Here is a 17,256-nt window from a genome sequence, read left to right as displayed (position 1 = left end):
ACATAATTAAGCAATAAATAGTTTGTTAACAAAACAAATTTTCTAATTCAACAAATAATTACTTAGATTTCTAATTAAGATACGGAAAGTGTCAAGTGTAATAAAAATGCGTCTAAATCCATTTCTTTTTCAGAGGTTTCCTTTTTAACTTCTCACCTCTCATCAATCCATTTTAGACGTATTTTTATGACGTCACATATGATCCTTTCTGTATCTCCATTTAAAGTTTTTGGTCAATTTACTAATCTCTAAATTCCTGGGATATATGGGAAGGGATTAAAGATAAAGAAGGGCAAGGCATGACATGGGTAAATTATTTCAGAATGGGGTAGGGGGGGGGGAGGGTCATCAACATGTGGGACTCAACATACTTGAAGGAGGGGGGATGTAGGCTATAGTTGCCTACTGCCTAGCTCAGCAAGGTTAGAGAGAGAGACTTGTTGGGAGAAACATTGATTACAAGAAATATTCTCAAATCTTCCCGCCAAATTTTCAAGTTCTTACACACACAGCTTGTGCCACCCGGTATATTTGTCAGGCTTTGTGTGTTTGTAAGTATATAGATGTGTGTGTGTGTGTGTGTGTGAGTTTGTACTCTAATGTGTATCTATTTGTGTGTAAGCCCAAATTTTAGTATAATATAATTTATATAGTATAATATTCTATAGGATTTGAAAAGAAGCTAGTTGTAAATGTTATTGTCTTTCTAATAGATTATAATGATGACTTTAAACTTCTAAATTTTTCAGGGAAGCTTTGCATTGGTGCTTGGAATGTTTAAGGCTCCTGTTTTGAGAGTTGGGAAGGGGGAGGGGGTGTAGATTTAAGTTCAAGAAAATAAATAACAATATAAAAGTTAAGACGTTTGCTAACCCTAACCAAACCCATTTTAGACGAAGTCCCGCATGGCTAGAGGAAAAGCCACAAGTAAAGATAATAGCTACATAATCACTAGCACAAAGTAGATTCAAGAAACAAAATCTCTGATATCAAGTTGATTCAAGACTGACTGATCTAACAGAAGGAAATTTATATCATCAAATTTAGATATTTACAAATTTAGATTTACAAAATTAATTTGATAAATTTTACTTCATCATCAAGAAAGAGGAAATTTCTACAAAAAATATATTTAGTAAACAAAACCATATTATTTACAATATTTGCATGGAAACTTTCTTTGAATAATAAATATTTACAAATTTTAAAGCTAATATTTGCCTAGAAGAAAAGGTCTTCTTACAGTTGGGAGGATAAAAATGTATTTACTCTTTTACTAGCGGCTGAATCCCTAAAGGCACTTAGAAGTGGGGAATCGAATCTCAAATTAAGTTTAAGAAAGGATGCCTTTAGTCTGTTAAGGAATACTACATCACTCAAGAGGTTAGCGAGATCTTTCGTTACATACACACAAAGTGACTGCCTAATACCATGTCGACATATAATGATTGTAACCAGAGGCGTACGGACGCAGTTATCTCCAACTCCCTAGCATAAAAAATTTATGGAAGACTGCCTGCTACCTTTTTCAATCCCTTAGAGCTTACACATACCTTGTAAATTCATGTGAACGCCACTGTTTGTTATGTTGAATATCCAGATGTAAGTAAACTAATTTCAACTAACATTTAATTATTTTCAAATATGAAATATTAATAAATAGAGGCAAAATGTTGTCATCCACTTAACTTTTTATCCAAACTCTATAAAATAAGTAGCTTGAAATATAAATAATAATGAATTAGTTTTTGTTGCCTGTCTTGTCTGACGGTCTCAACAAAATATTAAAATATGCTAAGTAGCTCCGAGCAAAAATGCTTTTAGAGATTATAATTTGTGCAATATTTCACGAGAAAAAGTACATTTTATATAAAGAATATCATTAATAATAAACAGCAAATAAAACTTATTTTGTTTTCTTAATGTTTTTTCAATGAATGGATGAATGATCAATTTTGTAACAAAAAGAAATGCTTTAAGTGGCTCTCCATAATAAAAGTTCCCTTTCATACTTTTAAGTCTTGACTTTAACCCAATCCCCCACTTAATAGGCCACCCTATGGCCCTGGCCCTTAAACTGCAGTGACAAGGGTATCCTGTTCTAAAATTTAAATTGTATAACCAAAGACAAATACCTACCCAATTTTTTTAAATTTTGATGTTAGATTTTTTTCAATGAAATGAGAAAACGGAATAAATATAAATACAGAAACCTATGTTTACAAATAATGTGCATGAATTACAAATACAACATTCTTCAATCTTGGAAAAAGGTTTTACATGCTAAGTAAAATCATTGATTTTTTCCAAATCCTTATCTCGGGTTCGATTCCTACAAAGACAAGAGCACTTGGAGCAGAATACATACTTTTAACAAATAATAATTGATGGGCTGTGGCAAGCAAGGGCCGGGGGGAGGGAACCAACCCAGTCACCCACTTCTAAACTTTATTATATCCAGGCTCTACAAGTTCCCGCCAAAAACTGAAAGGTTTAGTGAGTATCAAGATAAAATAAGGTGTATTGTTTTGCATATTTATAACTGAAACAAGCTAACTTATCAATTTTTTTAAAAATTATAATTAACAATTTTTATTTATAAAACATTTCTTACTGGGATGCCTTATTACTTATCTTTTTTTATATTTAAATACAATAGTACATAAATTTAGGTTACTTTTAAGATACTGCAAAAAAATTCTTTTCAATTAGATTTCTTTCTGCTACCTTAACTAGGTTTGGTTTGGCATAAAATCAGTCAACTGGAACAGGGTATACACTAACATTAATTATTATAAACATTGCCACACCTGTCCATATGTGATTCATATCCCCCCTCTTCCTTTCCTTTCCGCTTTACAAACACCAATTAAACGTATTTATCATAATTATGTCGGAAAATAAGCTTTCCAAGCCAAAGTAATCTATATTTTAGGCTTGGTAGTCTCAACACACCCCTGAAAATTGAAGCAGGGATTGACCAAACAAAGTCAGCTGATTACACACAAGCACACACACACAAACCAAAAGGAAATAAATATTATTGACAATCACTCTGTCTCTGCTCTGTGTAAAGAAGTAAACTAGGACAAGGCTAATATTGAATTACTGAGCTGTGGTATGAATGTCTGGACAAAAATAGAAATTATGGATTTGTTATGATCCAACCATCAAATTGTAGACAATGATTCATTCCCAGGGCACCCAGGTTCAAAAATGGAGCAAAAGTGTCTCCATTACCGTGGCCTGCCTTGTTATTCTTGTACACATAGCATCTACAGTTCTTGTTCTCATATACTGTCCAGAACTCCTTGAAAGTGAATCTTATGAAGGTGTTCATTGTGAAACAAGTTATGAAAGGTTAAACTCTAGTTGTGACAACGAAGATGGATGTAATAACCATGGATGTGTTGTTAAAAGTGATGGAGAAGCTGTGTCACTATCAGACGTTATTTTATCCTATAAATTTCCGCATAAGCCAAAGTTTAGTTACTGGAGTTGGAAAATGACGACCAGTTTAGGCATCTATATCAAAGTTTACGACAATGAAATTTTATCTAGACAATCAAATAAAACAGTAGCACCAGATTTTAATCAATTTGTATCAATATCAGGATCTATAGACTATGCTCTTAATAAGAATCTAGAAGAGGCTGACAAAGACAACTCAATTCCGTCTTCAGCTTGGCATTCAATGGCTAGAGCCAAGAACATGAATAGAAGCCTTGAATGTCATCTGATGCACGGACCAGATTTATTTGATGATGAACTAAATGATTCTGATGGACACAAGGTTGAAGAAGAATTCTCTTTCCTTTGCACACTCATTCCAACACTTGAAGTATTTCCTTTGTCAAATTCAACATATATTGTAAGCATTCATCTTAATTCTATGGAAATAACTGATGATAGAATAGATCTAATGAACACAAATGCCACCATTGCCTCATTGTTAACAGTAGTCAGCGAATCAGATCTGTTTCACCAGCTCAAATTCTACATGAAATGTACATTCAGTCCAATCATCTTATTCTGCCTTATCTGGTTTCTTGTCCGTCTCTGCTTCAATGATTTATATGTAAATATCCCGGATAGGTTGATCATTACTGCTGCAGTCGTCCAAATTCTTGCCAACATTCCAACAGAGTTGATATTCTCCCAGCTGTCCTTACCCTACATGTTTCTGGTGGATCCTGTAAGTCAGGTGATCACTCTGACCGTCCTGGCCACCTTCTGGATCATATTCACCTTGGACAAGCTAGCTGACAATGAACCCTGGGAGAGACACACAAAGTATTACTGGAAAACTTTGTTTTGTATTTTATTAGGTAGGTTATTTTAAATATATTTTTATCTCAATTTAACCACAAATAACCTTTAAATCTATATTTTGGGATTAAATGAATAAATCTAAGGTTTGGGTACAATTTATTTTGATAAGTATGAAAAATAAACTCATTTCAAATGTTATTCTTAGTGTTTATATGTAAAAGTAAGTTCAATTTAAGAATTAAATTACAAAATATGTATTTTTTTTGTATGCAATTGCATAGGTATTAGCCTATTAGGAAATGTTAATGTTCCTAATTTATTTTATATGTAGGTGGAACAGTAGCTCTACTAACCGTGGTCTACCTCAACTTTCCCTTCCTGGCCAACCCTTTCAACAATCACTGGCAGCCCGGGGCCACCATGATCGTGTCCCTGTCCCTCATATTCTCGCTGGTCATTGGGGTGGCCGCCTTCCAAACATATCTTGCAATAATCATTTTCAAAGTTATCTGTGATATTTCTATACAGTAAGTTTTTTTTAAATCTTTGTTTTTTTATTGACTGTACATATTATTTTAATTTATATGAATAATTACAGCCATGATAATTAGACATTTTTTGTTTATTTCAACGTTCTGCTCATGATTACTTTTTTTTGACAAGAGTGACAGGTTTTTTACTTAAATCTACCAATAATTAAACCCAATGGATCTTAAGGGATAAGACAATAGACGTTAATTGCCGTGGATCCCCAATGGTGATTTACACCCCTTCTGTAGTTCAAAATTATTGGTTTAGGTTTGAATTGATAGGTTAGTTTTTACTTTTATTTTTTTAATTGGTCTAATATATATATTTTTTTAAATTGTAACTCAGTGACTTTATTATAGAAACAAAATCTCACAAATAAACAAAATATTGGCAGTTTTGTTCTGTTATTATTTCTCAAGCTTGTTTATTCGTATTCGTTTATAAGAAATTTTGGAAAATTCCTTTAAACTTTCATTACCAAAGAAATTTTCAATTCTATTTAGTTGTTTACAAGTTAAAATTGAGCCAAACAGTATTTCTTGATAAAAAATGAAAAGGGAAATTGATTTTACAAAAAAAAGTTTGTTTTGCTTTTACTATCTGTTGCGAGGGTTGGCAGTTGCTACGGTTGGACAGTCGCAGTTTAGATCCTTATATATATTTAGCTGCAAAAGACGACATTCAGCCAAAAGTATCAAAAGATGACAACATCCATAAAAACGAAGCTCAGTAAAAAAAATCATCATTACTATATAACTCACTATGTCTTCTTTGTTGTGGATGTTGTTATCCTTGTTTTTTTTTACACAAAGGCTAACTTTTAAGGATAGAGATTTGTTTATACATAGGTAGTTCAAATGTTTATATAAAAAAAGCTACTTGAACAGTTAGGGAGTTGAATCCATTTTTATAGAAGCAGAAATATAATCTATGATTATGGTTTGGACCCTCTAAAACTGTAATCTACCTTTCCACTTTCCCCTCTCTTGGTGAAGATATCTTCAACGCCGATACGATTTTTGAAATGTAAGATTCTACTTTCCCTTCTCTTGGTGAAGATATCTTCAACGCCGATACGATTTTTGAAATGTAAGATTCCACTTTCCCCTCTCTTGGTGAAGATATCTTCAACGCCGATACGATTTTTGAAATTTAAGATTCCACTTTTGCCTCTCTTGGTGAAGATATCTTTAACAAGAGAGACAAAAGTGGAATCTTATATATCAAAAATCGTATCGGCGTTGAAGATATCTTCACCAAGAGAGGGGAAAGTGGAAGGGTAGATTACAGTTTTAGAGGGTCCAAACCATAATCATAGATTATATTTCTGCTTCTATAAAAATGGATTCAACTCCCTAACTGTTGAATGATTCTACAGGGAATATTTTGTATTTTTATGGTGAAATTTTTTCCACCGTCATTTGCAAAGTTAAACACAGACATAGACCGTCCATAAAAATATAGAATTTGTTTATCAGGGATACAAGGATGGAATAATTGGGAGTGAAATTAAGTGATCCTTCATGCGTATGTGTCAAATCTTGATTATTTAAGGTTGTAACAAAATGGATATATATAGATAACATTTTCACTCATAGTCCCCACCCTCCCTGGTAAATATGCAGTGAATGTCAGAAATACAAATTCATTCCTATAAAATGAATTCAAGAACTCATTTAAAAATAAAATATTCTTAAATATGAAAGTTATACCTACTTATTTATCTATTAAAATCTTTACTTTTTTAACTTTTTAAAAGTGCCTTATGATAAAATTTTCTAGATACTAATTTATTTAGGTACTTTTTGATTTGATAAGATTTCTGATCATATAGTAAATGTCTATTTAGAGAAATCCAATTCTGTTTTGATTTGTTTAAAATATTGAAAGAAAAATAAATCAAATTGTTTTTAATCTTCTGATTAAATTTTTGGTTGTATTTGTTTTTAATAATTTTGAAAAGACTTGTTTTGAAATTTTAAAAATATATCAAGTAAATAATATTTTCTGATTTACAATATCACGGCAGCAGAGAATATGAATTTGATTTGGTATAAATATTTAAAACGAAGTTTAAAAGAATGATCTTGGACAATCAGGCCTTTTAGACACGGATAAGACTATAAAATGGCTTCAGTAGTCAGTTAGGATCTGAACTACAGATCTGAATTTATATTTTAAAAAAAACCTTGACCATCCGTTCAAAAGATATTTGTCATCAAAGTAATACAATTATTTTTTCAGTTATCCTACAACGAGCAGAGCCTGGAGGTTGAAGTTGGTGTTGCTGTACAACCTGTCCGTGTCCCTGGTGTGCTGCCTCGGGTTCCTGTTCACCCTGGTCCTCCAGATGGTCCTGCACTGGAACCCCAGAGCTCCTAGTCAACCTCTTCCTTTTGGTAAGTAGTTTTATGCTCCCTCACAAAGTGCACAAAATAATAAAATAAATAGGTATTGCTGTAAATTAAAATGCCAATTTCCTAAAGATAAAAAAAAAATTTCGTTTTTTTTGGTAAATGCATTTTGTTATCATTATACAGTACAAAAGTTTTAGATATCTAAGTTTGTATTTTGTTTACTTACAAGGAAAGACAACACAATTATATTTTTTAGGTATAAGTACAGCAGGAAGCTTGCTATTAGTCCAGGAGCTTGCGGTCAACCTTCACATTGTCTTCCTCCTGCTGGCCCTGTCCCGTAGCTCTAACCCCGGGGAGGGATGGTATGCCCCAGTGCGTCCAGTCATCTACAGTCCTCAGCACAGAGAGGAACAGCTACATCTCTGGGATTTATCTGCACACCCCGGCCCACTGGATAAGCTGGTTAGATAGATATGCAATATTTTATGTTTGTGGATAGTGTTATAAAAAATTAAATGTATCAAAATCAATACAGTTCTTAGTCCAAGTCACAACTTAAAAGATTATTTTTGGGTAACAAGGTTCTACTTTTTTAAAGGCCTATTTATTACAAATTTTATCAATCTCGGTCAGATTAAGTATATTAGCCCGAGTATAGAATGGATCGGTTTTTTTAAATTAGGTTAAATTTAATTCCTGTTATGTGACTTGGACTGTTGTATTTTAGATACCTATAGGATAATCATTATAGAAAAAATCAGGTAAAATATTTCAATAAATTTTTACTTTTTGCTAATTTTGGGACCACGCGTAATGACAATATACTGACTAGGTACCTAGTTAAATCAACAACAAAAATCTTATTTTTTACTTGAGATAATTTCAAATTCGTATTTTGTACCTAATACATTGTGTTGTAATTTACCTTTGATAGGTAACTAATAAATTTTTATATTAAAGACAATTGATCAAAAACGAATAGTTTGGCATTTTGCTGTCAACCCAAAGAAATTTAAATAAAAATGTTTTATTATATTATTTTGTGAAATATGTAAATAATATTATGAATCACATATCACATTGTGCACTGTAAAGTATTATTAAAAAATAACTATGCATTTTTTCTTGTTATCTTTTATTGTTATGTACCTTTTATATAAAAAATGATCATTTCATAATCTAAATTTTATACAAGTTTTTCTACTGCTTAAATGTTATCCTCAAAAAAATACAATCATGTCCGTAATATAAAGTAAATGGGGAGATATTTGGATATTTTAATTTTTTAAATTTGTGAAAATTTTGGGTAAAAACCTAGAAACTTAAATTGTTTAAAATCGCTGAATCTTCCTACTCATTCATTAAATTGTAAATAAAATATGACAATCTAGTAAAAAATGTAAACTGCCGTTTTGGAATTTTTTAAAATTCTATGCCAATGTAAATTTTATTCTACTTAAACTATGCAGCGGAGTCTTGCTAACAAACATATCAAAAATGTAATTTATTTGTCAAGAAATCATTGAATTTTAAAATTATCAATAGAATTTGTGTAATATTAAAAATTCTAATCTTATGTACATAAAAATTATATTTTTAGCATAATTGTTAAGTTTATTATTTTTTTAGTATTTTAAAATCCTATTCTTGCCTATTAAGATCTTATCTTTAAGAACCTTTGACTCGTTGTTATGTTTTTATAATATCATTCAAAAATTCATAAGAAATTCTAACTTTCCCTAAGTTCTGCCAAAAAGATAATTTTTTCCCCCAAGAAAAGCTACCTATTATACTTCCAATTTTTATGCATAATGTTTTTTTCTTTACATGAAATATCCCTCTAGATTTTTTTTGTTTTAAAGTATTAACTTATTTTAGAAATTTATTTACTTAGGTAGTTGTTACATATAATTCGAAATAAAAAGACAAATTTCTAAATGAAATGAATAAATTGTTATTGTAAGCTTTATTGTTAAACAAACAATGCATAAAATAAAACAATACACCAATGATTCACATAAATTTTACTAACACATACACACATAAAAATGATTACGTTTTTTAAAACTTTTATTACAGTGCTTCTAATATTTTTCTTTCAGGCCAAACTAAATTTTTTTTTCTTGCTTTAGAACACTTAAAAGTCCTTTTAATATCGGAAATGTAATAAGAGTTTCAAATATGGAATAGTTATTTATCGCATCGTATTATAGAAAGCTTTTCACGGATATTAAATTTTTAAAAATATAAGAATGATTTTTATTTTAATATTCGTTGAAAATGTTTTGTAATACGATGCTATACATGATTTTTCAGTAAGGCTGAGATTCGGTTCTAATCCAGCGGATATTATCCGGTTTCGAAGCCACTGGAAATGAACTTCTTTAGTGTAATACAGAAATTTGGATTCTATAATAGTTATTTAGATTTTTTAAAAAGGCACTGTTTTTTCTGCATCTAAATCTTAAACATAATCGAACACAAACATATCGTAATTCAATTACAGTAATATTTAAAATAATATGTAATACACACTAAAATAAGTCACATTTATATTGATAAAAAATCTAAAACATAACAATTTAATATTATAATATATTTTTAAAATTAAATAATTTACACAAAAATACATCAGCAGAATTTGTAATTGAAGTATTAAAAGTAAAACATATGTTGTTATGGTATTTTATCGCATCGTATTATAAACAGCATTCCGCGGATATTAAAATGAGAAATTATAGGATTAAGATCAGTTTTGTTAGTCCCGAGGGATTGAAGGCCGTGTCTAACAAAACTGGTTTTAATTTTATGTTTTTTATTTTGATTTTATTGTAAAATTATCCGTAACATGATGCTATATATGATTATTCAGTATAGCAGAGAACCGGTTCCAATCCAGCGGATAATAATCGGGTTCGAGGCCATACTGGAATAACTACTTATCATTTATTAGATATTTGTATGAAATTATTTTTTTAAAAATTGAAATTGTTTGAAATTTTGTATGAGAAATATTGTTATTGTGATTTTCTGTTGTTTGTGAAATAAATAGAATTATTTGAATTTTTGATCTTATAGTTTCAATATAGGAATTTGATTAATTTTGCTTTTCTTTTAGCTATAATGTGTAGCTGGTGCGAGTCAATAACGATATCATCATCATGCTTTGTATTTCTACTGTAGTCTGTTAGGCTCAAATTATTTGTTGGTAATGAAAGTAATATACCTGTAATCTAAAGCATGGAGCCCATAATAGGGGGAATGTGAGGGGGGAGGACTTGGATGATTTGATTAATATCCAACATAAAATTTTCTAAGACATATCGAGTCCCTATAGCCCTCAACCAAAAAAAAACTGAACAATCAGTATAATTTTTTCCCGATAGCGCGTCTCTTCGAAGATGGAGGGGCTCTGAGGTCATCCCAAGACTTCAATTTAGAAGAAATAAAACCGTAATAACCATCCAAGGACATATGTTAAGCTTTCCTTAATTGAAGAACTTCTTCGATTAGTGGTTAGCTATATCTAACTATACAAACAGAAAAACAAATATTAAGATTAGAATGCCCATGGAACATTAAAACATTTACATAAATTATAACTAAATTATATCCCAGAATTTTCTAACATGACAAAACTATATTCTAATATTAAAAGTTGTCATAAAATCTGGACTTTTATCCATAATATGACAAAATTCATTCTTGCTCAACTTTCCATCATCATCAAAGTCACCCTCTACTAAAATCTAAAAAAAATGTTAACTTATATGAGGGTTGTTTGGAACAAATAAAGATTTGTATTAGCAATGCTACTCTATAAATTAGAATATCTTTCTTCTGTACGTTTTTGAATCATTAAATTCATTTATCACACTGAACATCAGCTCCATAACTGTAATTGTCCATTTGTCAATCCATATTTTTTTTTGCTAGACTTATTTTGTATGTTGTCATCCTTGTATGCATACAAGAAAAACATGTCAAAGCTGTAGAACCAACCAAAAGTTCATGAAATTTTCGCTTTAGAGAATTATTTTATTTGACCTGATTTGCTATGCATTCTATTTCTTCTTTTGAAAGCTCACCCTGAGTTATTAGCTGTAATATCTAAATAAAAAGAAAAAAATAGGAAGAATTTATATTAATGAAATTATTTTAGGAGCAAGATTCTATAAAAAAAAAACTTTGTTATGTAATTCTTCGACTCTAGCATCTAATTGAATTATATTTGAAGGGGGCAGGGAGTGGCAGAAAAATAACCTCAAACCATCCGAATAGTTTAATTTATAAATAAAACAACCCAAAGCCACTCCGCTACCTTTAAGAAGCTTCCTTAATATGAAGAACTCAATCGGTTCATTTGTTTGCTATCCAATAATATTTTAGTTATGCCCCCTTTTATTTTAAGCCTTGTAGACAATATAAATATTTAAATTTCAAGTCGAACGTACACTTCAAGTATTGACAGAGAAACTCAAAGGGGCTTCCACCTACGGGCGGGAAATAAATATATTAAATAATTAAGCACAAGCAAAAGAGAAATACAACTAGGGGAGAGAGGTGCTGATTTTCCTGGAGGCAGAGCCTGTCAGGCAACATATTACTTTCTAGATAGCAAATTTACCCACCTGTTGTATGTCTGAGGTACCCAGATACCCATCTCCGTCAATATCATAAATACAGAATGCATAATGAAGCTTCATTGTTCTAAATCAAATATAATATTACCTTATTTACTTGGTTATTTACTAGTGACTTCGCCCCTAGGGGATAATATGGACACTTGAGGGAAGGGGAGGGGGCTAAGTCCACCCTCCACTTTAAGGAAAGGTTAACTCAATTTTTCGGAAGAATGTTTTTTATTAAGATTTTCTTGGAAGGCTGGAGGTACCCTTCCCCTGGACCTAAAAGAAGCTTCGCTGTAATGAGAACCATATCAGTACAGCCGTAAATGACAATTTCCATAAAAGTGAATCTGAACAAATCAGTCTGTCAGACAAACGAACATTAACATTTCTAGAGTGACAAAACTTGAAGAAACATAGTCAGAAGTCAGAACAAAATTACGATATTAATATACTAGCGGCTTCGCCCCTAGCCTCTAGGGGCTTTGCCCCAAGAGGTATAATTACATCTTCTATTACTTACCCAGCAGAACGGATCGCAAATTTTCGCACCTACCCAGCAGGAAAACATTTTCTCGATTAAATAACGAATTCGCAAAATTCGTAAAAAAAAGCAATTAAATAAATAAAAAAAAATGGGTGGAGGATTTTTTTTGTTTTTGGGGGGGTTGGGGGTGTCCCACCCCCCCCCCCAAGAAAATAGCTTAAAACCACCGCAGGACCAATATGTATATACCCTGAAGAGTAGAATCCGATCGGTTCAGTGGTTACCAAGATCTTAAGCTTCAGACGGACGGACGGACAGACAGACATCAAGCTACTTTGTTTTATAGATTGCAAAATACAGGATGTTACAGACATAATTAGTATAGAGTGACTACTCTTTTGAATTTATGCCTTATTGTTAAAGGAATCATAATTACAAAAATAATAAAGTAACATTATAATTAAACCATGTGAAAAGTTTGTGTAAAAAGATATTCTAAAGATTTTCAAAATATGTATACGCACTTTCTGGTTATGATTATAGATTTGCTTTGATTTTAAGTTCTATCTGAAGGTTACAACAAAAACCTTAAATTGTTTTAAATTGATTGTAGGATTCTAGCAAGAACGTAATTGTTTTACCTTGGAGAATGGGGACACAGTGAAGAAAACATTTGAACAAATTCATCAAATTTTAAATTTCCACTTCCATCAGTTGAAAACACCTACACAATATCATAGAGTAGAAAAAAAACAATTTCATAACTATTGAGTCACATATGTGAGATGATATATAAGACATTTTGATATCAATAAGAAATAAGAGCCGACAATTTAAAACTTAAGTTTTCTTTTGTCAATGCTTTTGTTTTTTCTATCACGCCTCAGACAAAGTAGCCGTTCTAATTTGAATTAAATAATCAGTGCTTATTCTAGGCCAATTATTTATCCTTGAACTTATATCATAAAGTTCTGGGTTCTCCTTTTATATTCTAAATTTATAGAAATAGATGTAGTAATGAAACTGAAAAGAAATTAAATATCCAAACTTTAGATAACATGAAGTTTGATTGTAAAACGAAAAATTTACCTAAGTTAGGCTGGAATTAAGAATAAAGCTAAAATAATAAACAAGCAATTCTTAAATACCTTTCAGTAATACCCTTAAATTAAAACCTGTAAAAATATTTAGTTTGATTCTACATACCTTTTTACTTAAATGTAAAATATCTTTGATGACAACAGATCTAAAATGATCATATGCAAATTTCAATGCTTTCATTTTCAATGTTAGCATTTGCCAGGCCTCTCAGAGTAGAGAAACCTAGGTGACTACACTAATACATTCACTAAGATTTACTAATTTAATGGTTAAAATGAAAAAAAAATAGTGAAATAATAATTAGTTGTGTACAGTGTTTTCTAATTAGCAAACAATCTTTGTTGTACTTATCTTTAAAATATAATAGTGATAATGTAATAAAAGTGGTGTACTGTGTTTTCTGTTAAGCAAAGAATCCATGTTGTACTTGTAATTGTATTTCTAACAGTCAATATGTTTTTTACTTATCAGTAAAGTTCCAAAGTTGTTTACTTTTTATTATATGAAGTGAACAATACATGTTGTACTTATCAGTAAAGTTTTATAGTGTTAATATAATATAAGTTGTGTATTGTGTATTCTATGAAGTGAACATTCTGTGTTGTTTTTATGAGTAAAGCTTAATAGTGTTAATATTATAATAGTTTGTTACTGTGTTTTTAATGAAGCAAACAATTTGTGTTGTACATAACCGTAAAGTTTCGTTGTGTTAGTACAATTTCAGTTGTGTACTGTATTTTCTATCAAACAATCCATGTTGTACTTATCAGTAAAGTCTGATAGTGTTAATATAATATCAGTTTTATTCTGTGTTTTCTAATTAAAAATCTGTGTTGTACTTATCAGTAAAGTTTGGTTGTGTGAGTACAACATGAGTTGTGTACTGTGTGTTTGTGTAAGGTATTCAACAAATATTATTCTTTCAATTTTAACAAGTAACAGTAAGACCAAATGAAGACAATTTAAAATTTCAGGAAATTTTCTCTCCTCGTAATTTTCCCTTAGACAGTTGCTTAGTTATATTCCTTTGAAATAAATAGACTTTGTTGTGCTTTTTCACTTTCGCCCCTGATAATGTTTAACAACCTTGTGTAAAATAAACCTCCCCATTGAAAAGTAAATTGTTTTATTTTTAAAAGACACCCCGCATTTTTGCGTGTAAGTGTTTATGTGGTCATCTTCAAGTATTCTGTGTGAGGTAGAAACAGAAAAGAGAGATAGAGAGATAAAAGTGAAAGAGAAAGTGGGTGTAAAAGAGAGAAAGACTTTTGAGTTCAAAGAGATTTAAAGCAGGATTTTCAAGCCACTTTTGATTTGCACTGCACATGGCAGGTTAAACTTTTCTACTTACATGGTTATCACAGAACAGAATATATCCAGCTTAGCCAGCTACTCTATTGTGACAGTCTAGTTTTAAATAACTTAAGAAACTTCTCTCCCTTCTAAAAGTATTACTCAACATTGCAAATCAATTCTGAATTTTGTGCTTTAAAGTATATGTATACAGCATATATGTTCTACATAAAAGGAACTTTTACAGAAGAGAGTTTATATTGCAATATTGCAAGTATCAGTCTAATTTTCTGTTTTAATATTTGATATATAAAAGCTTTTTAAAAAACACCTCTTATTTTAAAGTTATTGTTAAAATGCCATATACCTTTTTCTTTTTCTATGTGGATTTTCTGAACATGATACAACATCCATTACAGGTTAGGATACATACCTTACATATTCTTTTTCTAAGTGGATTTTCTCTAAGTTCTGGACATAATACTACATCTATTACAGGCTAGTAGACATACCTTACATATTCTTTTTCTAAGTGGATTTTCTCTAAGTTCTGGACATAATACTACATCCATTACGCTAACACACTCCCTCTATATAATATCACATAAGAATATTTTTTTATGCTAGTAAATTTTTTCTTTGGGGGATGTAAAATTTTGTGTTAATTCTTATAATTGTATCATTGTTATTATATTGTTATCAAGTGTAGTTATCATGCATAGAGCTATCCTGAAAATCATACACTTAACTTAATATGGTGGGTGTGTTATTTAATTGGACGTATATATTGTTGTGATGGTGATATGACAATTAATTAAGGTTTTAATTTATAATAAGGTCCAATCAAATTTTTATTTTGATTTTAAAAGTCAATATTTTAAATCTAATTAATCATTTGTCTTCAAAATGGGGGATTTAACAAAGGGCTAACTTCCCTTTTCTGTTAAACACAGAACAGTTTACAAAAATTTGACAAGAGACTATATTTTTTTACAGGGATGAATTGAGATCTCTAGTCAAGCAGAAATCTAAAGGGCTAAGACAATGGCCGATAAAATGATGTACATCCCCAATGAAGAAAAACAATATTACCCCTTCTTTAAATTACAACATTTTAACACTCAACTAAATGAAAGACATAACAAAATTCAAGTCCTCAAGGTTGTTAAGACAACGAATAAGAAAAAGACTTTAGGGGCTAGTGTAAAAACAGCCCAATGTTCCCGCCCTCCTTGCTTATTAAATCCTTATGCTCCACAATGGAGTGAGGAGCTAGTATAAGGTACAAATGTGATATTTTCCTTTAGTTGTGATGAACTTACTTCTTCACCTAAAAATAAAAACAAGTTCATTGATTTACACTATTAAATTAGAATAAAATTTTTAACTTTAACTTTTGTATTTGAGGAATTGTAAATTTTTTAATGAGAAGAGCTTAAAAAGAAAATATATTTGAATTATCTAATTTAAAAAAAAAGGAAGTACTTTAAATTGTACTAGCGGTGCACCCTTAGAATTTAGGGGCGCTGATATCGAAGGGGATAGAAAACAGCTTAAAATCACCCTAGGACCTATGTGAAGATGACTTAAAAATGGAAGGAAACTCATTAGGTTCAGTAGTTATTGAAATCTTAAGCCTCAGACAAAAAAAACTTAATACTTAAGGATTAATTTTTACCTTTCTTATATTTTGCCAGTTCCATAAACATTTGAACTATCTTCAAGAATTCCTTTCTGTTCAGGAAAGTAGCTGTCTAGAAAACAAAAATTTTATGTAACTGTAAGCAAGATTTCATTTTTTGGTTAAAGAAATTGTTTATGTCCATTAGAATAACTAAAGGGTAAATTTATATTTTGAGATTTGACAGAAATGTAAACCTTTTTTGGCTGCAGATTACTAAAAAAACTTTGGTTTGAAGACTGAAGTGAAGATTGTCACAAATTTGACAGAAGCAGTTTGGTTTATTAATTTCAGCCGCAATTATTAGCACTTTTATTCAGTTCAGTTGCGAATTTTTTAGGTTGGTAGCAGTGGTTTGCAAAAACGTGGCAGTTCTATAATTGCGCATGTGATATCATTAACTTCGAAACGGACAAACGACTTACAGAGAAGCTTTTCTACTAACAATATTACCCACCAGATAAACTTCAATTTCTTCATCATTGAACACAGTGTGCTTATTTCCCATTCTTAGTAATTATTTAACACAGAAATATCATTTTACATTTCTAATTGAATATACTATTTTTTGCCATTGTGATATCTAAAAATCTTATTTCTAAATTTCAAATATAATAGTAAAAATAGTAAATTTATAAACAGTCTTTTCATGTGGATTCAAATAAGTCAATACATTATTCGTAGTTATTTAACCATGTTACTTCAGTAAGAGTATAATTAAATTAAATACTTAGGTCACCTTGACTTTAGACATGCATTTAACAATTAATAACATTGGTTTTTATCAGAATATTTCACAATATGTTATTATTAGCAAACTTTATTTGCCATAATTTACTTTGTAGGCATCATGAATACAGAGCATTTTATTGGTAGGTTCATTTAGTTGTGTGTCTAAAAGTT

At 30.5% G+C, this 17,256-nt stretch overlaps 2 protein-coding genes and 1 long non-coding RNA gene across 3 annotated transcripts; 1 reads left to right on the top strand and 2 right to left on the bottom strand.

The window, feature by feature from the left end:
• Window positions 1-2,751: 2,751 nt before the first annotated feature.
• On the top strand, window positions 2,752-10,226 carry LOC145315762 (protein wntless-like). Its single transcript, XM_080155834.1, has 4 exons — window positions 2,752-4,328; window positions 4,604-4,799; window positions 7,048-7,202; window positions 7,417-10,226. The coding sequence occupies exons 1-4, from the start codon at window positions 3,185-3,187 to the stop codon at window positions 7,632-7,634; spliced, it is 1,713 nt and encodes a 570-aa protein (XP_080011960.1). The 5' UTR covers window positions 2,752-3,184; the 3' UTR covers window positions 7,635-10,226.
• Window positions 10,227-10,780: 554 nt separating this feature from the next.
• Window positions 10,781-15,261, bottom strand: Cib2 (Calcium and integrin binding family member 2). The gene is made up of 5 exons (XM_080177753.1): window positions 15,185-15,261; window positions 12,920-13,002; window positions 11,795-11,873; window positions 11,211-11,273; window positions 10,781-10,912 (listed from the first exon to the last, which is right to left on the bottom strand). The coding sequence occupies exons 1-5, from the start codon at window positions 15,242-15,244 to the stop codon at window positions 10,802-10,804; spliced, it is 396 nt and encodes a 131-aa protein (XP_080033879.1). The 5' UTR covers window positions 15,245-15,261; the 3' UTR covers window positions 10,781-10,801.
• A 712-nt stretch (window positions 15,262-15,973) lies between these two features.
• On the bottom strand, window positions 15,974-16,940 carry LOC145332712 (uncharacterized). Its single transcript, XR_013884279.1, has 3 exons — window positions 16,811-16,940; window positions 16,351-16,426; window positions 15,974-16,002 (listed from the first exon to the last, which is right to left on the bottom strand). It is a non-coding gene; the product is annotated as an uncharacterized LOC145332712 (long non-coding RNA).
• Between the last annotated feature and the right edge of the window lie 316 nt (window positions 16,941-17,256).

This window comes from Acartia tonsa, chromosome 1 (assembly GCF_053477335.1).
Source record: "Acartia tonsa isolate MP-2025a chromosome 1, ASM5347733v1, whole genome shotgun sequence".
NCBI lineage: Eukaryota > Metazoa > Arthropoda > Copepoda > Calanoida > Acartiidae > Acartia > Acartia tonsa.
The sequence above is the reverse complement of the archived record's forward strand: the minus strand, read 5'-3'. Positions and strand labels throughout refer to the sequence as shown.